The following is an 18747-nucleotide window of genomic DNA, read 5'->3' on the forward strand; positions in this document are numbered from 1 at the left end:
GGGAGCTCCCCCAGCTTCCGTCCGCTGGATTCACGAGCGTCCCCCTGCAGCTCGCGCAGCAGGCGCAGCGCCTCACGCTGCTCTTCCGGATCCAACCGGCCCGAGACGTCCTGCAGCCAATTGGTCACCTTGTCCAGTTTGTGCTGCAAGTCTCGCACTTCCCCGGCAGGCTCCGACCCGTAGCTGGGCATCCCCAGTTGGTCCGGCCACTGCTCATCCCCCGTCAGGTGGTCGTACTTCGACAGCCTCCTGCGTTCGGTGATGTGCTTCTCCAGGAACTCGGCATGCCTCGGAGTTGCCTCCCCTAAGGCCCGGAGCATGCCCGAGCTGTACAGGCCCACACCGGCCCCGTCGCTCTGGGAGAGGTCCCAATCCAGGCCTTCTCCCTGTTCAGTATAGATATTTCCTTCGTCCTGCATGTTGGCAGGCGAAAGGGGTTGTGAGATTTGACTTAATGTCAAACGTGAAGAGAACTCACAACAGGCTTCTTAATGAAAGAAAGCTTTATTGGAAAGTACTACACGCCATAGGACTGAGAAGTCAAATCTGACTAGAGTACAGATTTGCTTCTGCTTATCAATACAATTCTCCCGCCCCAAACTTGACAGTTCCCAAGGGAGGGGAGCCAGAGAAAAGACACATGTGTAAGAAAAACAGAAATACATTCTCATAGCCTTGAGGAGGTGACAACAAACCCAGGCTCAGCCGAGAGGCCACAACATGTGATAAGGTTACAAAAACAAATTATTCACTTTTATGGTTAGCAAGAATACAGGACCTGGGGCAACCAGGCGCCAAGCAATATAAAACAATATAACTGACATGGAGGAACACAGGCTAATTTATGACAGAGATTCTACAATCCTGACACAGAGTTATAATCTGGCATGCCGGGTTTGATTCTGTACTCCCCCACATGCAGCTAATTGGGTGACCTGGGTATTGCCATGGCACTGATGAAACTGTTCTGACCAAGCAGTGATATCAGGGCTCTCTCAGCCTCACCCACCTCACAGGGTGTCTGTTGTGGGGAGAGGAAAGGGAAGGCCACTGTAAGGCACTTTGAGACTCCTTCGGGTAGAGAAAAGCAGCATATAAGAACCAACTCTTCTTCTTCTTCTTTCTGTCTCCACAGGAACTCAGGTGAGCTCTTTGTGATGTCATTTCAGTAGGTCTCCAGTTTCTAGCTGTAGGTTTGCTTCCCTTCTGACTCCTGGTGTGTTCTGGGGGCTTTTCGCACGCCTTCAAAATCGTACAATGGTTGCCAATTGAAAAGGCTATTGATTTGCCGTTATGCACAACGTCGTTGACAATCTGCCACACACCTGAAACCGATCCGCAAAAAGCGCTTCGTTGTAGCGCTTTCAGGGAAATCCCCAAAAGTGGATTCACCCTCCGGAAAGCAATACACTCCTGCAACCAATCTGCAACACTAGCGAAAAAGACCTGTGCGTTAACATTGTTGTGGTTTCTACAAAGTCCCTCCCCCTGGCTCTCTCCTCTGATCTTCCGGCGAAGCGATTGCCATTTTTTTTTTCTCCGAGCGAGCGGGGATAAACGCACCAGCGAGCCTCTTTCTGTTTAGAGGCTTCCCCGGCTTCAGTCCCTCCCCTTCAGTCACTAAGCACAAACAAAAGAAGCCCTTTTGCTGATGTATTTTCCCTTTATTTTTTACACTGTGTTCGGCCGAATATCGGGCCCGTGAGGGGGGGGGATTTTTTTTTTTCACTGGGAGGGAGCATGGCAACGATGAAACGACAGCTCAAACACACCGGGCAGCTGGATGGGTCTCTCCGTTGCAACGAATCAACACAGATTCGTTGCAACGGGTGTGTGTGTTTTTTTTTTTAAACTTTCTTAAAGGGAAAGGGGCTGTTTGGGAGCATGCTAACGGCTGCCCATTGGCTGCTTGACGGCCAGGGGCGGGACGAGCTTGGCAATAGCGCTTCCTGGCTAGCGATTTTTGCCGAGACTGGAAGCCTGTGGGAAACGTTACAAAATGCAACTGGATTCCACTACAAAGGCAGGTATGCATAACGACGAATTCCACTATTTTAAATGGCGATTTTTCATTCAGCAACCAATTTGCTACAAAGATCCCGGTGCGGAAAGCCCCCTGATATCCTGTCTGCCATTAACAGGCATCCCCTCCTCTCCAGGGCAACAGAGGCGAGCGCTTTCTGATATCATTTTAGTTGGTCACCTGTTTCAAGGTGGAGTTTGGCTTCCCCTCTGACTCTTAGTGTGTTATGACATTCTTGGATGCTTTAGGATGCTTTGGGCTGATCCTGCATTGAGCAGGGGGTTGGACTAGATGGCCTGTATGGCCCCTTCCAACTCTATGATTCTGTGGTTCTATGATTCTATATCCCCCTGCCAGTAATAAGCATCCCTTTTTCACTGGATGAACTGAGGTAAGCGCTTTGTTATATCATTTCAGAAGTTCTAAAGTTTGTAGCTAGAGGTTGGCGTCCTCTCTGATTTCTAGTGTATTATGTTATCCCCCATGCCAGTAAGAGACATTTACGTGTCTTCAGGGGAACTGAAGTGAGTGCTTTGTGATGTCATTTTAGAAGCTATCAAGATTCCAGCTGGAGGTGGGCTTCCCTTCTGACTCCTAGAGTCTGATGATATCTCTCCTGCCACTAACAGGCATCCCCTCCTCTCCAGGGAAACAGAGGTGAGCGCTTTGTGATGTCATTTCAGTAGGTCTAAGGAATCCAGCTGGAGGTAGGCTTCCCCTCTGACTTCGAGTGTTTTATGATATCCCCTTGCAGGTAACAACCATCCCCTCCTCGCTGGGTGAACGCTTTGTGTAAGCGCTTTGTGATGTCATTTCAGTAGGTCTAAGGAATCCAGCTGGAGGTGGGCTTGCCCTCTGACTTCCAGTGTGTTATGTTATCCCCCATGCCCGTAAGAGAGATTCCCTCGTCTCCAGGGGAACTAAGGTGAGTGCTTTGCGATGTCATTTTAGAAGGTATCAAGATTCCAGCTGGAGGTGGGCTTCCCCTCTGACTCTTAGTGTGTTATGATATGCCCCCTGCCACTAACTGACATCCCCTTGTCTCCAGGGGAACAGGTGAGCTCTTTGTGGTGTCATTTCAGAAGGTGTCCAGTTTCTATCGGGAGGTTGGATTCCACTCTTACACCTAGTGTGCTGTGATTATCCTCCCTGCCAGTAACAGACATCCCCTCTCTCCAGGGGAACTCAGGTTACTTCTTTATGATGTCATTTTAATAGGTCTCCAGTTTCTAGCTGGAGGTTGGCTTCCCCTCTGACTCCAAATGTGTTGTGATATCCTTCCTTCCAGAAACTGACATCCCCTTGAGAGCCAGTTTCCTGTAGTGGTTAGGAGGGTAGACTTCTAATCTGGCAGGCTGGGTTCGATTCTGTACTTCCCCACATGCAGCCCGTAGGATCCCCTCTGATTTCTAAAGTGCTATGATATCCCACTGCCAGTAAAGGCCATCCTCTCCTCACTGGGGGAACTGAGGTAAGCGCTTTGTGATGTCATTTCAGTAGGTCTCCAGATTCTAACTGGAGCTTGGCTTGCCCTCTGACTTCCAGTGTGTTATGTTATCCCCCATGCCAGAAGAGACATTCCCTCATCTCCAGGGGAACTGAGGTGAGCGCTTTGTGATGTCATTGTAGTACGTCACAAGATTCCATCTGGAGCTTGGCTTCCCCTCTGGTCTAGTGTGTTATGTGTTCCGCCATGCCAGTAAGAGACATTCCTTTGTCTCCATGGGAATAGAGCTGAGCGCTTTGTGATGTCATTTCAGCAGGTCTTAAGGTTCTAGGTGGAGCTTGGCTTCCCCTGTGACTTCCAGTGTGTTCTGTTATTCCCTCAACTCCAGGGGAACTGAGATGAGTGCTTTGTGATGTCATTTTAGTAGGTCTCTAGTTTTTAGCTGGAGGTGGGCTTTCCCTCTTAGTTTCTTATGATATCTCCCCTGCCAGTAAAGACATCGCCTCCTCATTGGGGGTTTGAGGTAAGCACTTTGTGATGTTATTTCACTAGGTCTCCAGATTCTATCTAGAAGTTGGCTTCCCCTGTGACTTCCCCTGGATGGCCCCTTCCAATTCTATGATTCTATGAATTCCTATGAGCCCCTGCCAGCATTTGCTGGCAGGAGCTCATGGGAACTGTAGTCCATGGACATCTGGAGGACCACAGGTTGACTACCCCTGGCCTAGAAGAACCAACTCTTCTTCTTTTAGTGGCTGATCTTCTCCTGCTTCAGACCCCCCCAACCAAATGGGCATTTCTTTGCTCAGACCTCTGGTTCAGCAGTGTGCTGGAGATAGACCCCTAACCAGATATTTGTACCAGCAGTTCCGAACTACCCTGAAGTTCTAGGAGGGGATATCTTAACTGCAGCTTGTTGCAACTGAGGAGGAGGAAGAGGAGGAGGAGAAATACTGAGCAAAGAACAATTGGAAACTTCAAAATATCTAACCAGAGGATATTCCTCATTGGTTTACAAAAAAAGCAGCTTTGATTTCTAAAACAAATATTAATACAATTGATTACTTTATTACGTCACATTTGAATATGACTTGCTGTATGTAACCTATCTAATTTTAGCAAATTATACCTATAAATAAGAATCTATTTCACAGTTGTGGTTACTCATAAACCTTCATTTCTACATATAAAGTGCTCCAGTGTTCAAATAAAAATATGAAATAACTAGTAAAAAAAAATACAGCGGGCGCTAGCCGTACCGAACCGCCCAGGCAGTGATGCCTGGGTGGGTGGGAAGGGCTGGGCCCCCCCGAACCACCCCCCCGCCATGGAAAAAGCCACCCCAGGGCCTGGGCAGCCCGATCGTGGGCTCGGCAAGCCCGCAATCAGGCTGCACGGGCCCTGGGGAGGCCTTTTCTTTCCCCCTGCCCCTCTTCTGTCCTTGGCCCGGCCGCTGCCTACCTCTCTGCTCGGCGGCGAGGTAGGAAATGGCGGCGGTTGGGCCAATGCACCTGACATTGGAGGCTCGTGATTGGTCCCTTGCCGCGAGACTGACAATCAGAGGGCCCAATCGGCAGGCGCTTCGGGCCTGTCGATTGGGCCCTCCGATTGTCAGTCCGGGGGAAGGGGCCAATAGGCATCCTTCCTCATCCCGGACAGGGCCCACCCTCGGGGCCCTTATTCTTTTATTCTTTCCACTCCGCCGGAGCGGTTAAAGATATTTAGTTGTCTGGCAGGATATCACTTCGTAGAGAACACGTGTATTCTCTGTTGCATTCCCCACATTGTGAAGTGGCCCATCTGAGGGGGTCAAATTATACAATCACTCAAGCAGGCTTTTCTATGCAAGGAATAAGTAGCAGCACTGAATACACTATTGAAGATTGTGGTCTGTATTAGGGATGGTCATGAACTGGTTTTCAAACTCTGTTAACAAATTTTGCTTAGTTTGTGGTTCATGAACTGAAGTTCGTGGCGGGTCAAATGGCACAAACATTTCACAAACTCCATGCATTCATGGAGGGTCATGCCAGTTCATGAATGGATTCTTTCCAGACAGTTTCTGCTCAAACAAAACCTTTACCAAACTTCAAAGCATTGGGGGAGGGGGGAGGCCTCCAGCTGTGGAAAAACGTGTCAGTTTCAAGAGGGCCCCCCTCTCATTTGCAGGCGTCCCATTCCCATTTTCTTGCGGAGCTTGCAAAACCCTATTCCCCTTGCTTGGAAGACCTGTGACGGTGCTTTCAGACCAGCCCTTTTAGCTTGCAATGGAACCGTGACACTTGGTTCTGCTTGGTATTCTGTACACTGAATTGGTTGTGCTGGGCTTGCAAACCTCCCCATGCCCAGAACATAATTATTATCACCTTCATGGCACAAGTACCGCACTAGAAGCTTGAGGGAATTTTATAGAGCAGGGGTGGGCAAACTGTGGCCCTCCAGATGTCCATGGTGGCGGGGGCTCATGGGAATGGTAGTCCATGGACATCTGGCGGGCCACAGTTTGCCCACCCCTGCTCTAGAGGCTTCTAATTGGGACAGATTCTGATTAGTTCATTGTCATTGTATGACTTAGGGAGGCTAAAAATTACATTTAGCTTGAGAGCTGGGAGAAAAAGCCAGCTTGGACTTTGAAGGACTGAAGGACCTATGAACGGAGAAGAACGTTTGAGCCAAGGCCTGTATTGGCCTGAAAGGACGGTTTTGCCATCTGGTCCAATAGGTATCGTGTTAGGCAATTACACTAACATTTATGACTTTCTGTGCCATTTGATTGTAGATAATTGTGTTGCCTACTAGTATCTTGAGATTTTCTAAATTTTTCTAAATTTCTTCTCATAAACTACACCTCCGTTTTTCCAAGAGTGTTATTTGCCCTGGGGACCCGCAAGGTTCAGATCTTGACAGCATTGTATCCCTTTAATAATAAACTATTTTTGCATTTTGCCCTTCCTGGATAGCTCAGGGCAGGTAACAACTGAAGGATAATAAATATTGGTTGACTTGTGGTAAAATCTTAATAGTTTGAAAGTTAGCAGAGTGCCTGTAAAGGCTGGTGAGTGCAGCATGCCGAGTGCATGCGGTGAGAAAACAAGGAACAATGAAAGGCACGTTCACCACGATGGTACTTAACTAACATAGTAACTATTAAAGAACTTAATTCTACATAAGGTAAAGGTATCCCCTGTGCAAGCACCGAGTCATGTCTGACCCTTGGGGTGACGCCCTCCAGCGTTTTCATGGCAGACTCAATACGGGGTGGTTTGCCAGTGCCTTCCCCAGTCATTACCATTTACCCCCCAGCAAGCTGGGTACTCACTTTACCGACCTCGGAAGGATAGAAGGCTGAGTCAACCTTGAGCCGGCTGCTGGGATTGAACTCCCAGCCTCATGGACAGCTTCAGACAGCTTTTCTGCCACTTACCACTCTGCGCTACAAGAGGCTCTAATTCTACATACTTAGAGGTAAAGAGAAGGTTCTTATATTAATCGAAATAGCTGGATGAAGGAGATGCTTGGGGCTTCTCTGCTCCGTGATGCTGCAGGGTAGAGGAATAGAGGAGAAGGACTCAGGAAACAGGAAATTACCCTCTAGGGAAGGTCCGTGAGATCAGAAGGTGAGAGGTCAGTGTTCCTATCTATCTCCCTAACTCTATGGTGAAGAGAGTTCCTGTTCAAGTTAGGGGCTTTCAAGTCAGCGTTCGCTGGCAGGGGCTCATGGGAATTGTAATCCATGGACATCTGGAGGGCCACAGTTTCACTACACAGTTTCACTACCCATCTCATAAAATTAACATTTAAAACATTTATATAAATCACAATAGCTCCTGCCTATTGGGCTTGGGGAGAATTCTGATATCTTTAGAGGGCAGATCTTCCTGTTTCAGTAGTGAGGCATCCTTGATGACCTCTTGGGACCCTGACAACAGGCCAGAAGGAACAGTTCTGTCTTGCAGACCCTATGGAACTGATCAAGGACCTGGGAGCCCCGTTCTCTCTCGGCCAAGTGTCCTATTGGGCCGGCGCCGTGACTGGAAAGGCTGAGCCCACTCTCCCTTCCGTTGAGCTGGGGATCCTGAGCAGGTTTTGGTCAGATGAGCGTAATGCTCTTCGGGGGACAGAGTGGAAAAGGCGGCAACCTCAACAGCACAGCAGATGAGTTAAATCTTCATAATATTCAAAAAGTCATCTGGCAACTCAACAAATAACGTAACGCTTGTTTTGGGAAACATTTTATAATTTATATATAAAAATTCAGTAAGAAACAAAGTAGAATATTTCACAGAAAAAATCCACGTTACAACAATAAAAACCCCTAAAGAAAACAAAAATGAGAAAAAACATAGAATGCTGATTTTTTTTTTGTTATAAAACATGAATACGAACATTTGAAAATAATCTCAGGTTATTTGGCAACTTATTACATCCTTGCAGGAGGCTAATTTTGATAACAGTAATAATAAAAACAATAATTAAAAAAGTTTTCGATGAAGCCGAACTTGAAGATTTGTTCCTGTGAGAATAAAACTTAAGTTTACTAAAAAGTTCTGGCAACGAGGCCGGGCTCTGGATTTTCCATGACCAGCAGTACCAAACTTCCTTGAAGTTCTAGGAGGGGATATCTTAACTGCAGCTCGTTGCAACTGAGGAGGAGGAAAAGGAGGAGGAGCAATACTGAGCAAAGAACAAGGGGAAACTTCAAAATGAGACAGATGTCATTTTCACTTCAGTGCCCTTCTGGCTGAAGAAATCTAGTGCTACCTCAAGTGCCTTCTAGTTACTTGGATACTGGGATAAAATTTACACACGAGAATATATTTCTTAATGAATTGGGTGCATTTCCTCGACAATGGAAATGCAACCTTAAATTCTACTTTACCAAAAGCGACAGGTGAGTCGAGGAAAGGGACCGTGGGCTCTTCCTTCTTCTAATCTACTTGACTCAAATACATGCAAGGAAATACTTTGCCAGCTGCCCGAGGGCACTGTGTGCATTTTGTTGAAAAATGCCCATCGCACCCAGGCCCCACTCAACGCTCATGAGAGTGGCACAACATTTAAAAATCTGGTTAAAATGGTGAATTGAAGGTAATGTAGCAAAGTTCACAGAGCAGTCTTTACTGTTAAATAAATAAAGTGTAAAATACAGCTTTTTTATACATGGCTTATGTACAAAGGTGTCAAATTAAGAGGCCACTGGTGATGAGTGGGGTTGGAAGCATCGGCAAGTCACTGGTCACACGCCCCACTGGAGATGCAAAGGAAAGGTCTGCAGAGCAGATACTCTTCCGCGTAAACAAGGGGTTTAGAAAGCTGTTTAAAACACATGATGTGCGGGTCCTGCATCGGTTATGTCACACCAGGAAAACAAGCACATGCAAAACCTCTTGGTTTTGAGTGTGGGTTTGGTTTTAAACAGAAAGAGAGAAGGCCTTTTCTTGCTTTCTTCTTCCGCTTGCGTTCAGTGTGGGGGTGTTTACCGCTTAGCCTTTTTGATCGCCATCTCTTCTGTTCTCCGGTGGCCCTTCTTCTGCCACGCTGAGGGGCTGCCTTCCCTCTTACGCTTGCTGGGCAGCAACTTTGATCTGAAAACCAGGGGGAAGCACACACACTAACTGAGCCGCAAAAGGCTATTTGTAACCAAACAATCCCAGCTGCAGAAATAGGCCTGCAGTTCAAAAGCTCAATGGAACAGAAACATCCTTAACTTCTACCTTACTTCTACCTTCAGTGTTATATTAATATATCATGAATAAAAATTAACGTCTTGTTTTGTTTAATCCTGTGCACTAGAATTGTGAAAACTTTCTTCATGGGGAGAGGTGATGACTTCCAGGCCTCTGTTTCCCTGCAGGAAGGGGTGCTCAGAATCCCGCAGAGAAAGAAGAGCGCCACTGAGCTGCTGCACTTGGGAGTGGATGAGCACCCACTGACTCTGAGCCTTTCCCCCTGGCCTCTGTTCAGAGCACCTCAGTCTTCTCCCCTCCCTCTCCCTGCTAATATAAGGCAGCTCTCCAGTTGTTCCGTTCTTAGTGTGCCCCACTTGTAGGTCCTACCGGAGTCCTCGACCTCACCTCCCTCTGGAAGTTCTCCATGCCCCCCTCCTCCTGCTGCCTTCTTCTGTCCAGGGCTCCTGTGCTGAGCTGCCCCTCCATGCTGAAAGTTCCGCTCAAAACATTTTTGAAGTGCCTTTTCATCCAATCCCAGCTCAGGGCCAGCCTCAGAATTCCTACCCCAGCCACGATCAACTCTGAGCATATGTTAAGGACCATAGCTTGCTTGCCTCCCTCTTATTGTGCTTCCCTCTCCCACCATGTTGTCTCCTGAACACCATCAAAAGACTGTCAGCATTTCTGAGCCTGCAGCACCTTGGAACTCTTGACACAAAATGGTGAACCCAGGCACAAAATGACGGCCACAAGTCTACATTTGTGGACACAGATCCCTGCGCTGCAGGAGCAACTTCTGCCAATGGAATGTTAAAAAAAATGTGCACAACCAATTACATCTTCAGTGGCCAATCAGAAGCCCCACGAGGCAAAAAACACACCTGGCCTCACCTATTTCCTTACAACACTTGGTGGGCAGCAGGGAAAGCTGTCTGCTGGCACCATGTTGGGGAACCCTGACCTAGACCATATATTCCTCAAGGTCAGAAGTGGGGATGTGCACTTCGGCTCAGTTCGGCCACCTCGGTGATCACCGAAGCCCGAAGCGGCGCCTAGAAGGCCAGCGTGCATCCCTAGTCAGAAGTGTGCCGTCAACCCTTCACAGCAGTGCAACCAAGTTCAGAAATGATCATGATCAAGTATAAGGGCTTAGGGAGTCCAGGGCCCTTTCCCCAGCAGAGCCTCCTGAAGGTGACTGCTACGCATGTGGCTTCGTAACTGGGAAGTCAGCTCTGATTCAGAACTTGCAACAAGTCCCTTGAGTCAGCTGCTCACCTGAAATGGGTGGATAATAATACCTTGCTATATTACAGGCTTCTTGTCAAAACAAGTCAATGCCTGAACACCCCAAAGCATACATAAAAATCACCACTACTCCAGCTTAAGAGGAAACCTAGATCAACTCCCTGCCTTTGGCCCACCCTGGATCCTGCACACACTATCCTGAGAGGCTACCAGCTCCTCTGCATTTAAGAAACATGGTTGCACTTACCTGCAACCGCTGTTCATCTTCATGGTCTTCTGTGCAGTCACAGCTGGGGCTCTGTGCCTTCGCAGAGCCTGCCACGGAGGAGAACTCACAAGCTCTAGATATAAAGCTCTGCGAAGGCACAGATCCCCAGCTGTGACTGCACAGAAGACCATGAAGACGAACATTTCTACCCCACCGAGTCTCCCCAGACTGTCAGTGATGGCACAACCAGGTTGCAAGGACATAAGAAATAGTCCGGTTACCTAATCTTAAAGTACATCATCTTTGACTGGTTCCTCCAGTGCTTCTTTCTCACGCCTACTGAACCTTGCGTGTGTTCCCAATTTGTAACTGGAACTGCCTTTAATACTCTGCTTGGTTCTCTGACCCCCTCAAATATTTAGATCCTTAACTGAACATCAGGAAAGCCCTGAAAGACAACCATTTCTTCTGGACGGCCAACAACAGGCTAGAGAGGCTGAAGTTGCCAACTTGCAACGGTATTCAGAGGTTTAACAGTCTCTGAATGTGGAGGTCACAAGATTGTCTCATTCCTGTTTATGCCTGTGGCCATTACTATAACTTCTGGGAGCAAGATACTGTGGGAAGAATGAGAAAGGAATTAAAATGGACACAGCCACCACCAAGCGCGAAGGGGCTGCCATCGCCACACTCACAGAGCCAAGGGAGAAGACTGGTTCGATTTTGCATGAGGCTTTTTCCGGTGCTGTGGAGGAGACAGTGGATCAGGGCTTTGGTTTTTAGATGCTGCACGGGTCGTTGGTTTGCTGGGCTGCTGTCTGGGAATAAACCAAGTTTCCAAGTTTATTCAGGTATATTTTGGGAAAGACTTTTACGGCAAGTAATTTCTAATCAATCATTTCAGAAAGCAGAAATAATTGCACACGCAGTGGATACGTTATCTAGAGACAGATGTATTAATTTTTCCCCACCTTCAAAATATTGGGGGTTTCTGGGGAAGATCTTTGAGAGTAACTAGTCAGAAGCCATTAAAATGGACGCAGCCGTATCCCAGCCAGGAGGGGCTTTCATTGCTATATATAAATGGACTCCGGGGAATGGCAGAGGACAGGAAGGCCTGGAGGGTCATGGTCCAGGGGGTCGCGATGGGTCGGACACGGCTTCGCACATAACAACAAGTCAGAAGCAAACTGGAATAATTTGGCGCTTTCATGTGCTTGGATCCAAAGTGTTTTTCTGATGCTAAACATTTTAAATTGCTCTCTGTTCTGGCAGATGGGTGTCTTGAGCAGCAGTTCCCAACCTTTTCAGCATGGTGACCACAAGTCCAAATTTACTTGGTACAGTGACCCGTCTAAGAACTGTCCTAAGCACACTACAACCTTGGTACGTATATAGTTCAGCATTCCATTTTCTGCAGTGGTCAAACTGATATTTTGGGAAACCAGAGCCCTTGCTCTGAACCCCAGGCAACTGGCATTCTAAAATGCACAGCCTTTGCCTATCGAGGTTCCCTCCCAGCCTCCGACCACCCTGTCCTTCTCCACACCGCCCTCTGACGACCCCTAAGAAACTCACTGTAGCAACCACGGGGACCACCATGTTGTGCTTGATCAATATGTATAAACTGGGAAGACAAAATACCCCTTCATGTATGCCAGGGCAGATATTGTGGCCTGGATCAGATCTTGCTTTCCAAAATACAAAAGAGAGCAGCAGGGAGGGCAGGGGTGGCCGTCATGGAGGGCTGGCTCACAGCCCCTTTCCAGGGAAACAGCGATACAGATCCTGCAGTGGGAAAAAGCTCTATGCGTGTCTGGCATGCAGTGGAAAGGTGGGGATGGTTAATCAGCCCCCCTACATTTGATGGATATCCATCCTCCTCTCTTTAGGAGGGCTGCAAGCCCCACCTTTCCTGGGTGGCTTTGGGAGCCAGTCTTTGCTTTTCTGACTGACTGTCTAATGACCCACGGTTTTCCGGTCTTTACTGTGAACTGCTCTGAGCCCTGGCGAGATTGTGTGCACACTTTAACATCGATAAGGATCCTAGCTGGCGTCTAGGAGGGCTTCCATTACCTTTGAGCTTCTAACCTGGTGGCGGCCCTCGTGGTGGCTCCGGAGTGCATCTCCTCGGCGCTGCTGCCACCGTCTTCTCTTCCGCTGCCGCCACTCTCTTTGCCTTCCTCCTGCTCTCTCCTTTCCTCTTCCGCGGCAGGTGCAAGCCTCTGACGCTTTCTGTCTGGCTCAGGTGTGTCTGTCCCTGCAGCATTTGATATACACACTCAAATTTCCACCCAAGCCTCCAAGGACATACTTATTTTAGAAGGGCAGTTCTCAATGGACCCTGGGAGTGGAATGAGTAATTTTCCATTTCCTTAGCGTTTTAACTCACACTTGTTTGACTTAATCTCTCCAAACACATTTGTAACAGTTTACTTCTTCAGGTCACAGCCAGAAGTCATCGAAAACTAGGGAAGCAGCTGGGATGTACCAATCCTGACATGAAATTATACCGATTTGCACATTTTTTACATAATATTTACTTTAGCCATAACCCAATGATTTTCCCCCTGTAAATGCAAAAGAATAATAAAACTAATCTTGTTCTCAGCGAGTGTACACCTCAAACAATAAAAAATGTTAAAAGAAGCAGAAGGCCCCAGCCTCACCCTCTTCCAGCGCTGGAACACGAGGCCGTTTGGGCTTCCTTCCTCTCCGCCGCGCCTCCACCTCCACCTGCCCTTCTTCAGCTTCCTAGCATCGGGAGGAAATGAAACAGAGGATGGAACAGAGGACATTCTCCTCGAAGACAAACAATCCCTGCACAGCACAGACTGTGAAGCACATGCAACATAGGGACAGGGAGGAAGCAGAGGGACATCTCCCCTCTCACACAGGTTTTGAACCCAGCTGAGAACCCACTGAAACTGGCAACAGGCTTAAGGCTGGGGAAAAAATAAACAGGGTCTTAACACTGCCCAAAATCCAGCCGCAGAATCTGTCGCCAGAAGAGCTGGCAACAGGCACCACTGACTGAGAATTATAAGAGGGAAGGGGGGAATAAGGTTAAGTGACCAGTCCTAAACCAGATGAGCACAGACTCCAAAACTGGCAGTTGGCAAGATTTTGTAAGCATCAGAGAGGAGAAACCTGCCTCCTGCCCTTTAGAACAATTCTGGTTCTGCTCCCTAGAGCCATGGGTGCTTTATGTTCCAGTGACACTGGTGAGAGCCAATGTAGTGTGGTGGTTCAGTGTGTTGGAAGATCCATGCTTGAATCCCCAAGCGTGCCATGGGCCATCATTCTCTCTCGGTGTTGCCTAACCCACAGGATTGTTGTGAGGATAAAGTGGTGGTGAGGAGAATATGAAAGTCATTTTGGGTGCTCACTGGGGAGAAAGGTGAGGCATAAAGGAAGTTGATACATAAAACTAGAAGGCACAGGGACTGCTACACCCCTTTTACCATTGCTAAAATGGAAACTGTATTCAAGCACAATCGACCTAAGATAATGAGGTCCTATGAAAGGGCATGGTCTCTCACCTGCACATCTGGCTTGTGAGCCCCTGGAGGCATGTGGGGCCGACCAATGCTAGGAGCCTCAAACCTGGGCTAGGTGGGCTGCAGCTGGAACCAACAAGGTAATTCTTATGGAACAAATCCCATGGGGGAGGGTGCCAGAAGTGATCCAAAGCAATCCAGCCTCCTCCACAAGCCCTCGAATAGCACCTAGTGTTTGGCTCTGGCTGTATCACTGTGTCTAGCGACTGGCTGCAAAAGATGCTGAGCTAACAAGCAGAAGTGTGCATGTCGATATAGGAAGTCTCACTTGGAACAACAGGCCCCATGGTCTTTTCCTTGCCTCGGGGAGAGGAGGGGCTTAGCGCCAGTATAATTTTTCCACTAGGTCCAGCCATTGGTTCCTAGTAGGGTTGTGCGGTTCGGCTGCCAAAGTGGCCGTTCCGGCCCGAAGCAGCCAGCGCCATGGCGCTGGCTGCTTCAGGCTGGAATGGCCACTTTGGCGGCCGAACCGCACAACCCTGGTTCCTATTTAACAGGTTTACACTCAAAGAACAGAAACCTGAACCAAAAGTACTTGCACTTACCTGGCCTTTCTTGTCCGCATGCGGTGTGCTTTTGACTAAAAAGGAAGGCAGAGAGTAAGAACTCTACATAGCTGCAACTCTACAGGTCACATTTTATTAGTGTTTTATGAACCATGTCATCAAATCTTAACTAAAACTTAAGGTAATCAAGGAGCATTCAAAAAAGGCATCCCCCCACCCCCAGCCCCCCCGTTTTCCTTAACCTTATTATAGCACACTAAAGCAAAACAGGGGCTTATTCTGGCAGAGAAGCTAAAGGCCGTCTGAAATGACTTTGTGAAAATTTTGAACCCTCAATGTTAGGAACCGAGTGTGGGAAGGCAGCTGATGGGGCTGGCATCATGGAGGACCTGTCCATTTCATTCACGATATCTGGGAGCCTGGGAGCGACCCATCTCACTGAGGATCCCGTGCTGTTCAGATCCAAGTAGTCAAGTGAATTTCCTTGTCGAGAAGAGTGAAATGTGGGTGGGTTAGACCCACTGGCTCATAGCCTACATCCTTTCAGGGACCATCTAAATCAGGGGTAGTCAAACTGCGGCCCTCCAGATGTCCATGGACTACAATTCCCAGGAGCCCCCTGCCAGCGAATGCTGGCAGGGGGCTCCTGGGAACTGTAGTCCATGGACATCTGGAGGGCCGCAGTTTGACTACCCCTGATCTAAATGATCTACAACAAACCTGTTTGGAACTAAAATACCCAGCCAGGGAGGTCAAGGAACAGATTAACAAAGCCAGAAGGATACCAAGAGAAAACCTGTTAGAAGACAGACCCAAAAGAGAAAGCAACAGAACACCACCAGTGGTTACATAGAGCTCTCAGCTCAAGACAGTACAACGCATCATCAGTGATTTACAACCTCTACTGGATAATGACAGTTCTCTTTCCCAAGCACTGGGGGGTAAACCTTTTCTTTCGCACAGACAGCCCCCCAATCTCAAACAACTCCTCACCCACAACAATGCAGCATCGAATGTGAACATCAACATTGGTACTAGAGCTTGCAACAAACCCAGATGCCAACTTTGCTGCGATATACACTCCAATGACACAATTACTGGACCTAACAATGTCACCTATACCATTACCATCAAAGGCTTATACACCTGCTCATCTTCAAACTTGGTATATGCCATCAAGTGCCAACAATGTCCCTCTGTTCTCTACACAGGGCAAACAGGTCAAACCCTCCGCCAAAGAATTAATGGACACAAATCTGACATCAAAAGCCACAAGACTGAAAAACCTGTAGGAGAACACTTCAACCTTCCAGGACATTCTATAAGGGACCTAAAAGTAGCTGTTGTATTACAAAGAAACTTCAAGAACAGGCTAGAAAGGGAGATTGCAGAAATGCAAGTTATTACAACACTCAATACTTTGACATACCCTGGACTCAACAAGGACAAAGGTCTCACCTATGCATCTCACTATCTCACTATGCATGCTAACCTTATGTAACTTTTGTTTCCATATTCCTCACAATTTATTTTAATTGGGATTATGTGACTGTTATTACAAAACTCTATACTATGACATACCCAGGACTCAATAGAGACAAAGGTTTTTTTTAATTCATGCTAACCTTGTTCAACTTGTGTATCCATATTCCTCACTATGTATTTTATTTGTGATAATATGACTGTAAGATATGGCATTGTAATGGAATTTTGTAATGGAATTTTGAGTTTGACTCCCTGGCCTTGGGAAGTGACCAGCAATTCCCTGGCAGGAATGTCTCACAGTTGTATGGAGCCAGCAGCATATGGAGAGGTGATAGCCTTTGATCTCTCTACCAGCAACACTTTGGTTTCTCTCTGTAAAATGCACTGAATTCTAGGGGATTCATTGGCTGTTTTGACAAAGGATTATCATTGGCTGTATCCGGTTGTGACACAGATGTAACAGAACTGATTTTTGCTATATATTCCCTGTCATGTAAGAAGATCATAGTCTGACGAAGGGTGCTTGCACTCGAAAGCTCACGCCTTGATTAAATCTTTGTTGGTCTTAAAGGTGCTACCTGACTTTGATTTTATTGTGCTACTTCAGACCAACACGGCGACCCATTTGAATCCACACAAAAGACATCAGCCCTCCCTGCCCCGAGCCAGCTTGCCAGGAGGATGGTCTAAAAATCCAACAAAGAAATAAACCAACTGAAGAGAATAGGGGAGGGCCTCATACTACAACTCCCAGGGACCTCTGCATCAGGGTGAGCTTATAGCAGGGACCCCCAATGTGATGCCAGGGGGGGGAGGGCACTGTGGTGCCCACCAACACCTTTTCAGGTGTTTTCATGAAGTGGGCGGGGCCAGGTGGGGCATTTGCCTAGCAAAGCTACTGACTGGCCACTGGAGATCTGACTGCTTCAGCAGATTTTTAACATGCTGGTTTGGTGACAAATACCACCACCAACAAAATCTTCCCTGTGTGAGAGGAAAGCAAACGGAGGCAGTCATTTTGTCGTGGTTGCTGCTATCACCTTCTCCTGGAGCCATTTTTGCTTGCACCCCAAAGGTGCTCCTAGGCTCAAAGGGCCTGGGGATCCCTGGTGCATCGCAAGATCCGAACTTCTGAAGCAGCGATGCTTTACGAGAGAGGACATTTCCCTTCTGCTCTGTTCCCTTTGGTAAAAAAACCCCAAAAAACCCCATCTGAATCATTACCTTTTGGAAGAATCTTCTCTTTACTCTTAGGACTTGAAGACTGTTTTATTAATTAAAGACAATGTTTTGGAATCATTATTTCATCATAAAAACAACAAGTATTGATTATTTAGCAAAAATAGAATTAAGACTTTGCAAGTGACATCAAGAGCTATGGGAAATAAAGAGGGGGAAAAATCTAATGCATTTTATCTTACTACAATTCACACGATAACCAAAAGCTGTTTCACAGATGGTGTGGAAATAAATTTGTCCAGGGAGATGTAGCCAATTGTGGTTCTTTTTCACAATATTGATATTTGCACAGATGTTCACTGTATTTAAAGCTAGGCAACCCTGTTTTGGTACACTTTCTTTCAAGACAGAGGTAAATCCAAGCTTCAGGGCAGACGGGGCCATTTAGGAAGACCAATTTCTATTGCAGGGGTAGTCAAACTGCGGCCCTCCAGATGTCCATGGACTACAATTCCCACGAGCCCCCACTGGCAGGGGCTCATGGGAATTGTAGTCCATGGACATCTGGAGGGTTGCAGTTTGACTACCCCTGCTTTAACCCTTCAGCTGCTAGAGAAATCAGGAGCTCTTTGCACATGCAGCAACCGGCTCTTGAGTTCTAGGCCGATTCACCTGTGCCACTTCAGAGCTCAGAAACAGCTAAAATCAACACCAGAGGCGGTAAGAGGGGGAGAGAACTGTGCTGACCCCAAAGCCCTCGAGTGGGGACGGAGCTGACAGGCCTCTGAGCCTGACACCGCACTTGGCACGGGAAACCCAAAGCCAGCCTGGTCCCCCTGCAGCCAGGGGGGCTCTTCACACGACCAAGTTTCACCTCCTGCTTCCTGTAATGAAGCCCAGTAGATCTGGCCTCGCCCTGTAGAGCTGCAGGCAGCAAATCTCTGGCTTTTCTCAGGGGTTTGAAGAGGGAGAGCTCCCTTCCCTAGGCAGGCTTCTCTTCTCAAGGATTCACGCACCTGCCCATTTCCCTCAACCTTCCCTCACAGGACCTGATTTTCAGACCACTGGCCACCTTGGGTGCCCTTCCCCTAAGCCTGCTCCAATTTGCCTTCCTCTTTCTGAGAATGCAGCCCCCAGAACTGGACCAGGCGGTCCCCTATTTCACTGCAGAGATTGCACAGCGGGCCCCTTGAACGGCACAGCCTGAAGAAAGAGCCCAGGTGGCCCAAGGAATTTGCACTACATCAAGGAGAAATCCTTAAGGATTCCACTGAGGACTTAGCTGAAGGTTCTGAAAGTTGCTTCCCACATGAGATAGTAGGCAAGGGGGCTGCCACTCGAGCCCTCCGGAGCCACTGAACTACTGAGAGCGGAGAAGTTGCCAGATGACCCAGGTCTGGATCCCCACTCTACCGTGGGAGCGTG

The 18747-nt window shown here is 47.8% G+C and overlaps 1 protein-coding gene across 3 annotated transcripts in view; it reads right to left on the reverse strand.

Annotated features, from left to right (window-relative positions):
* Window positions 1–7686: 7686 nt before the first annotated feature.
* The window catches only part of LOC143819254 (biorientation of chromosomes in cell division protein 1-like 1), a 54065-nt gene continuing 43004 nt past the window's right edge, over window positions 7687–18747 (reverse strand). The window contains exons 20-25 of one of the 3 annotated variants that reach the window (XM_077300670.1): window positions 17368–17407; window positions 14698–14732; window positions 13262–13346; window positions 12684–12852; window positions 11288–11410; window positions 7687–9055 (exon numbers count right to left, since the gene is read on the reverse strand). In XM_077300670.1, the coding sequence (XP_077156785.1) occupies window positions 8947–9055; window positions 11288–11410; window positions 12684–12852; window positions 13262–13346; window positions 14698–14732; window positions 17368–17407 (561 nt within the window). In that variant the 3' untranslated portion in view covers window positions 7687–8946. Of the gene's footprint in view, window positions 9056–11287; window positions 11411–12668; window positions 12853–13261; window positions 13347–14697; window positions 14733–17367; window positions 17408–18747 lie in introns of those variants that run through there. The other 2 variants (XM_077300669.1, XR_013224885.1) reach the window with 2 other exon arrangements.

The sequence above is a fragment of the Paroedura picta genome, chromosome 10 (assembly GCF_049243985.1).
Source record: "Paroedura picta isolate Pp20150507F chromosome 10, Ppicta_v3.0, whole genome shotgun sequence".
Classification (NCBI taxonomy): Eukaryota; Metazoa; Chordata; class Lepidosauria; order Squamata; family Gekkonidae; genus Paroedura; species Paroedura picta.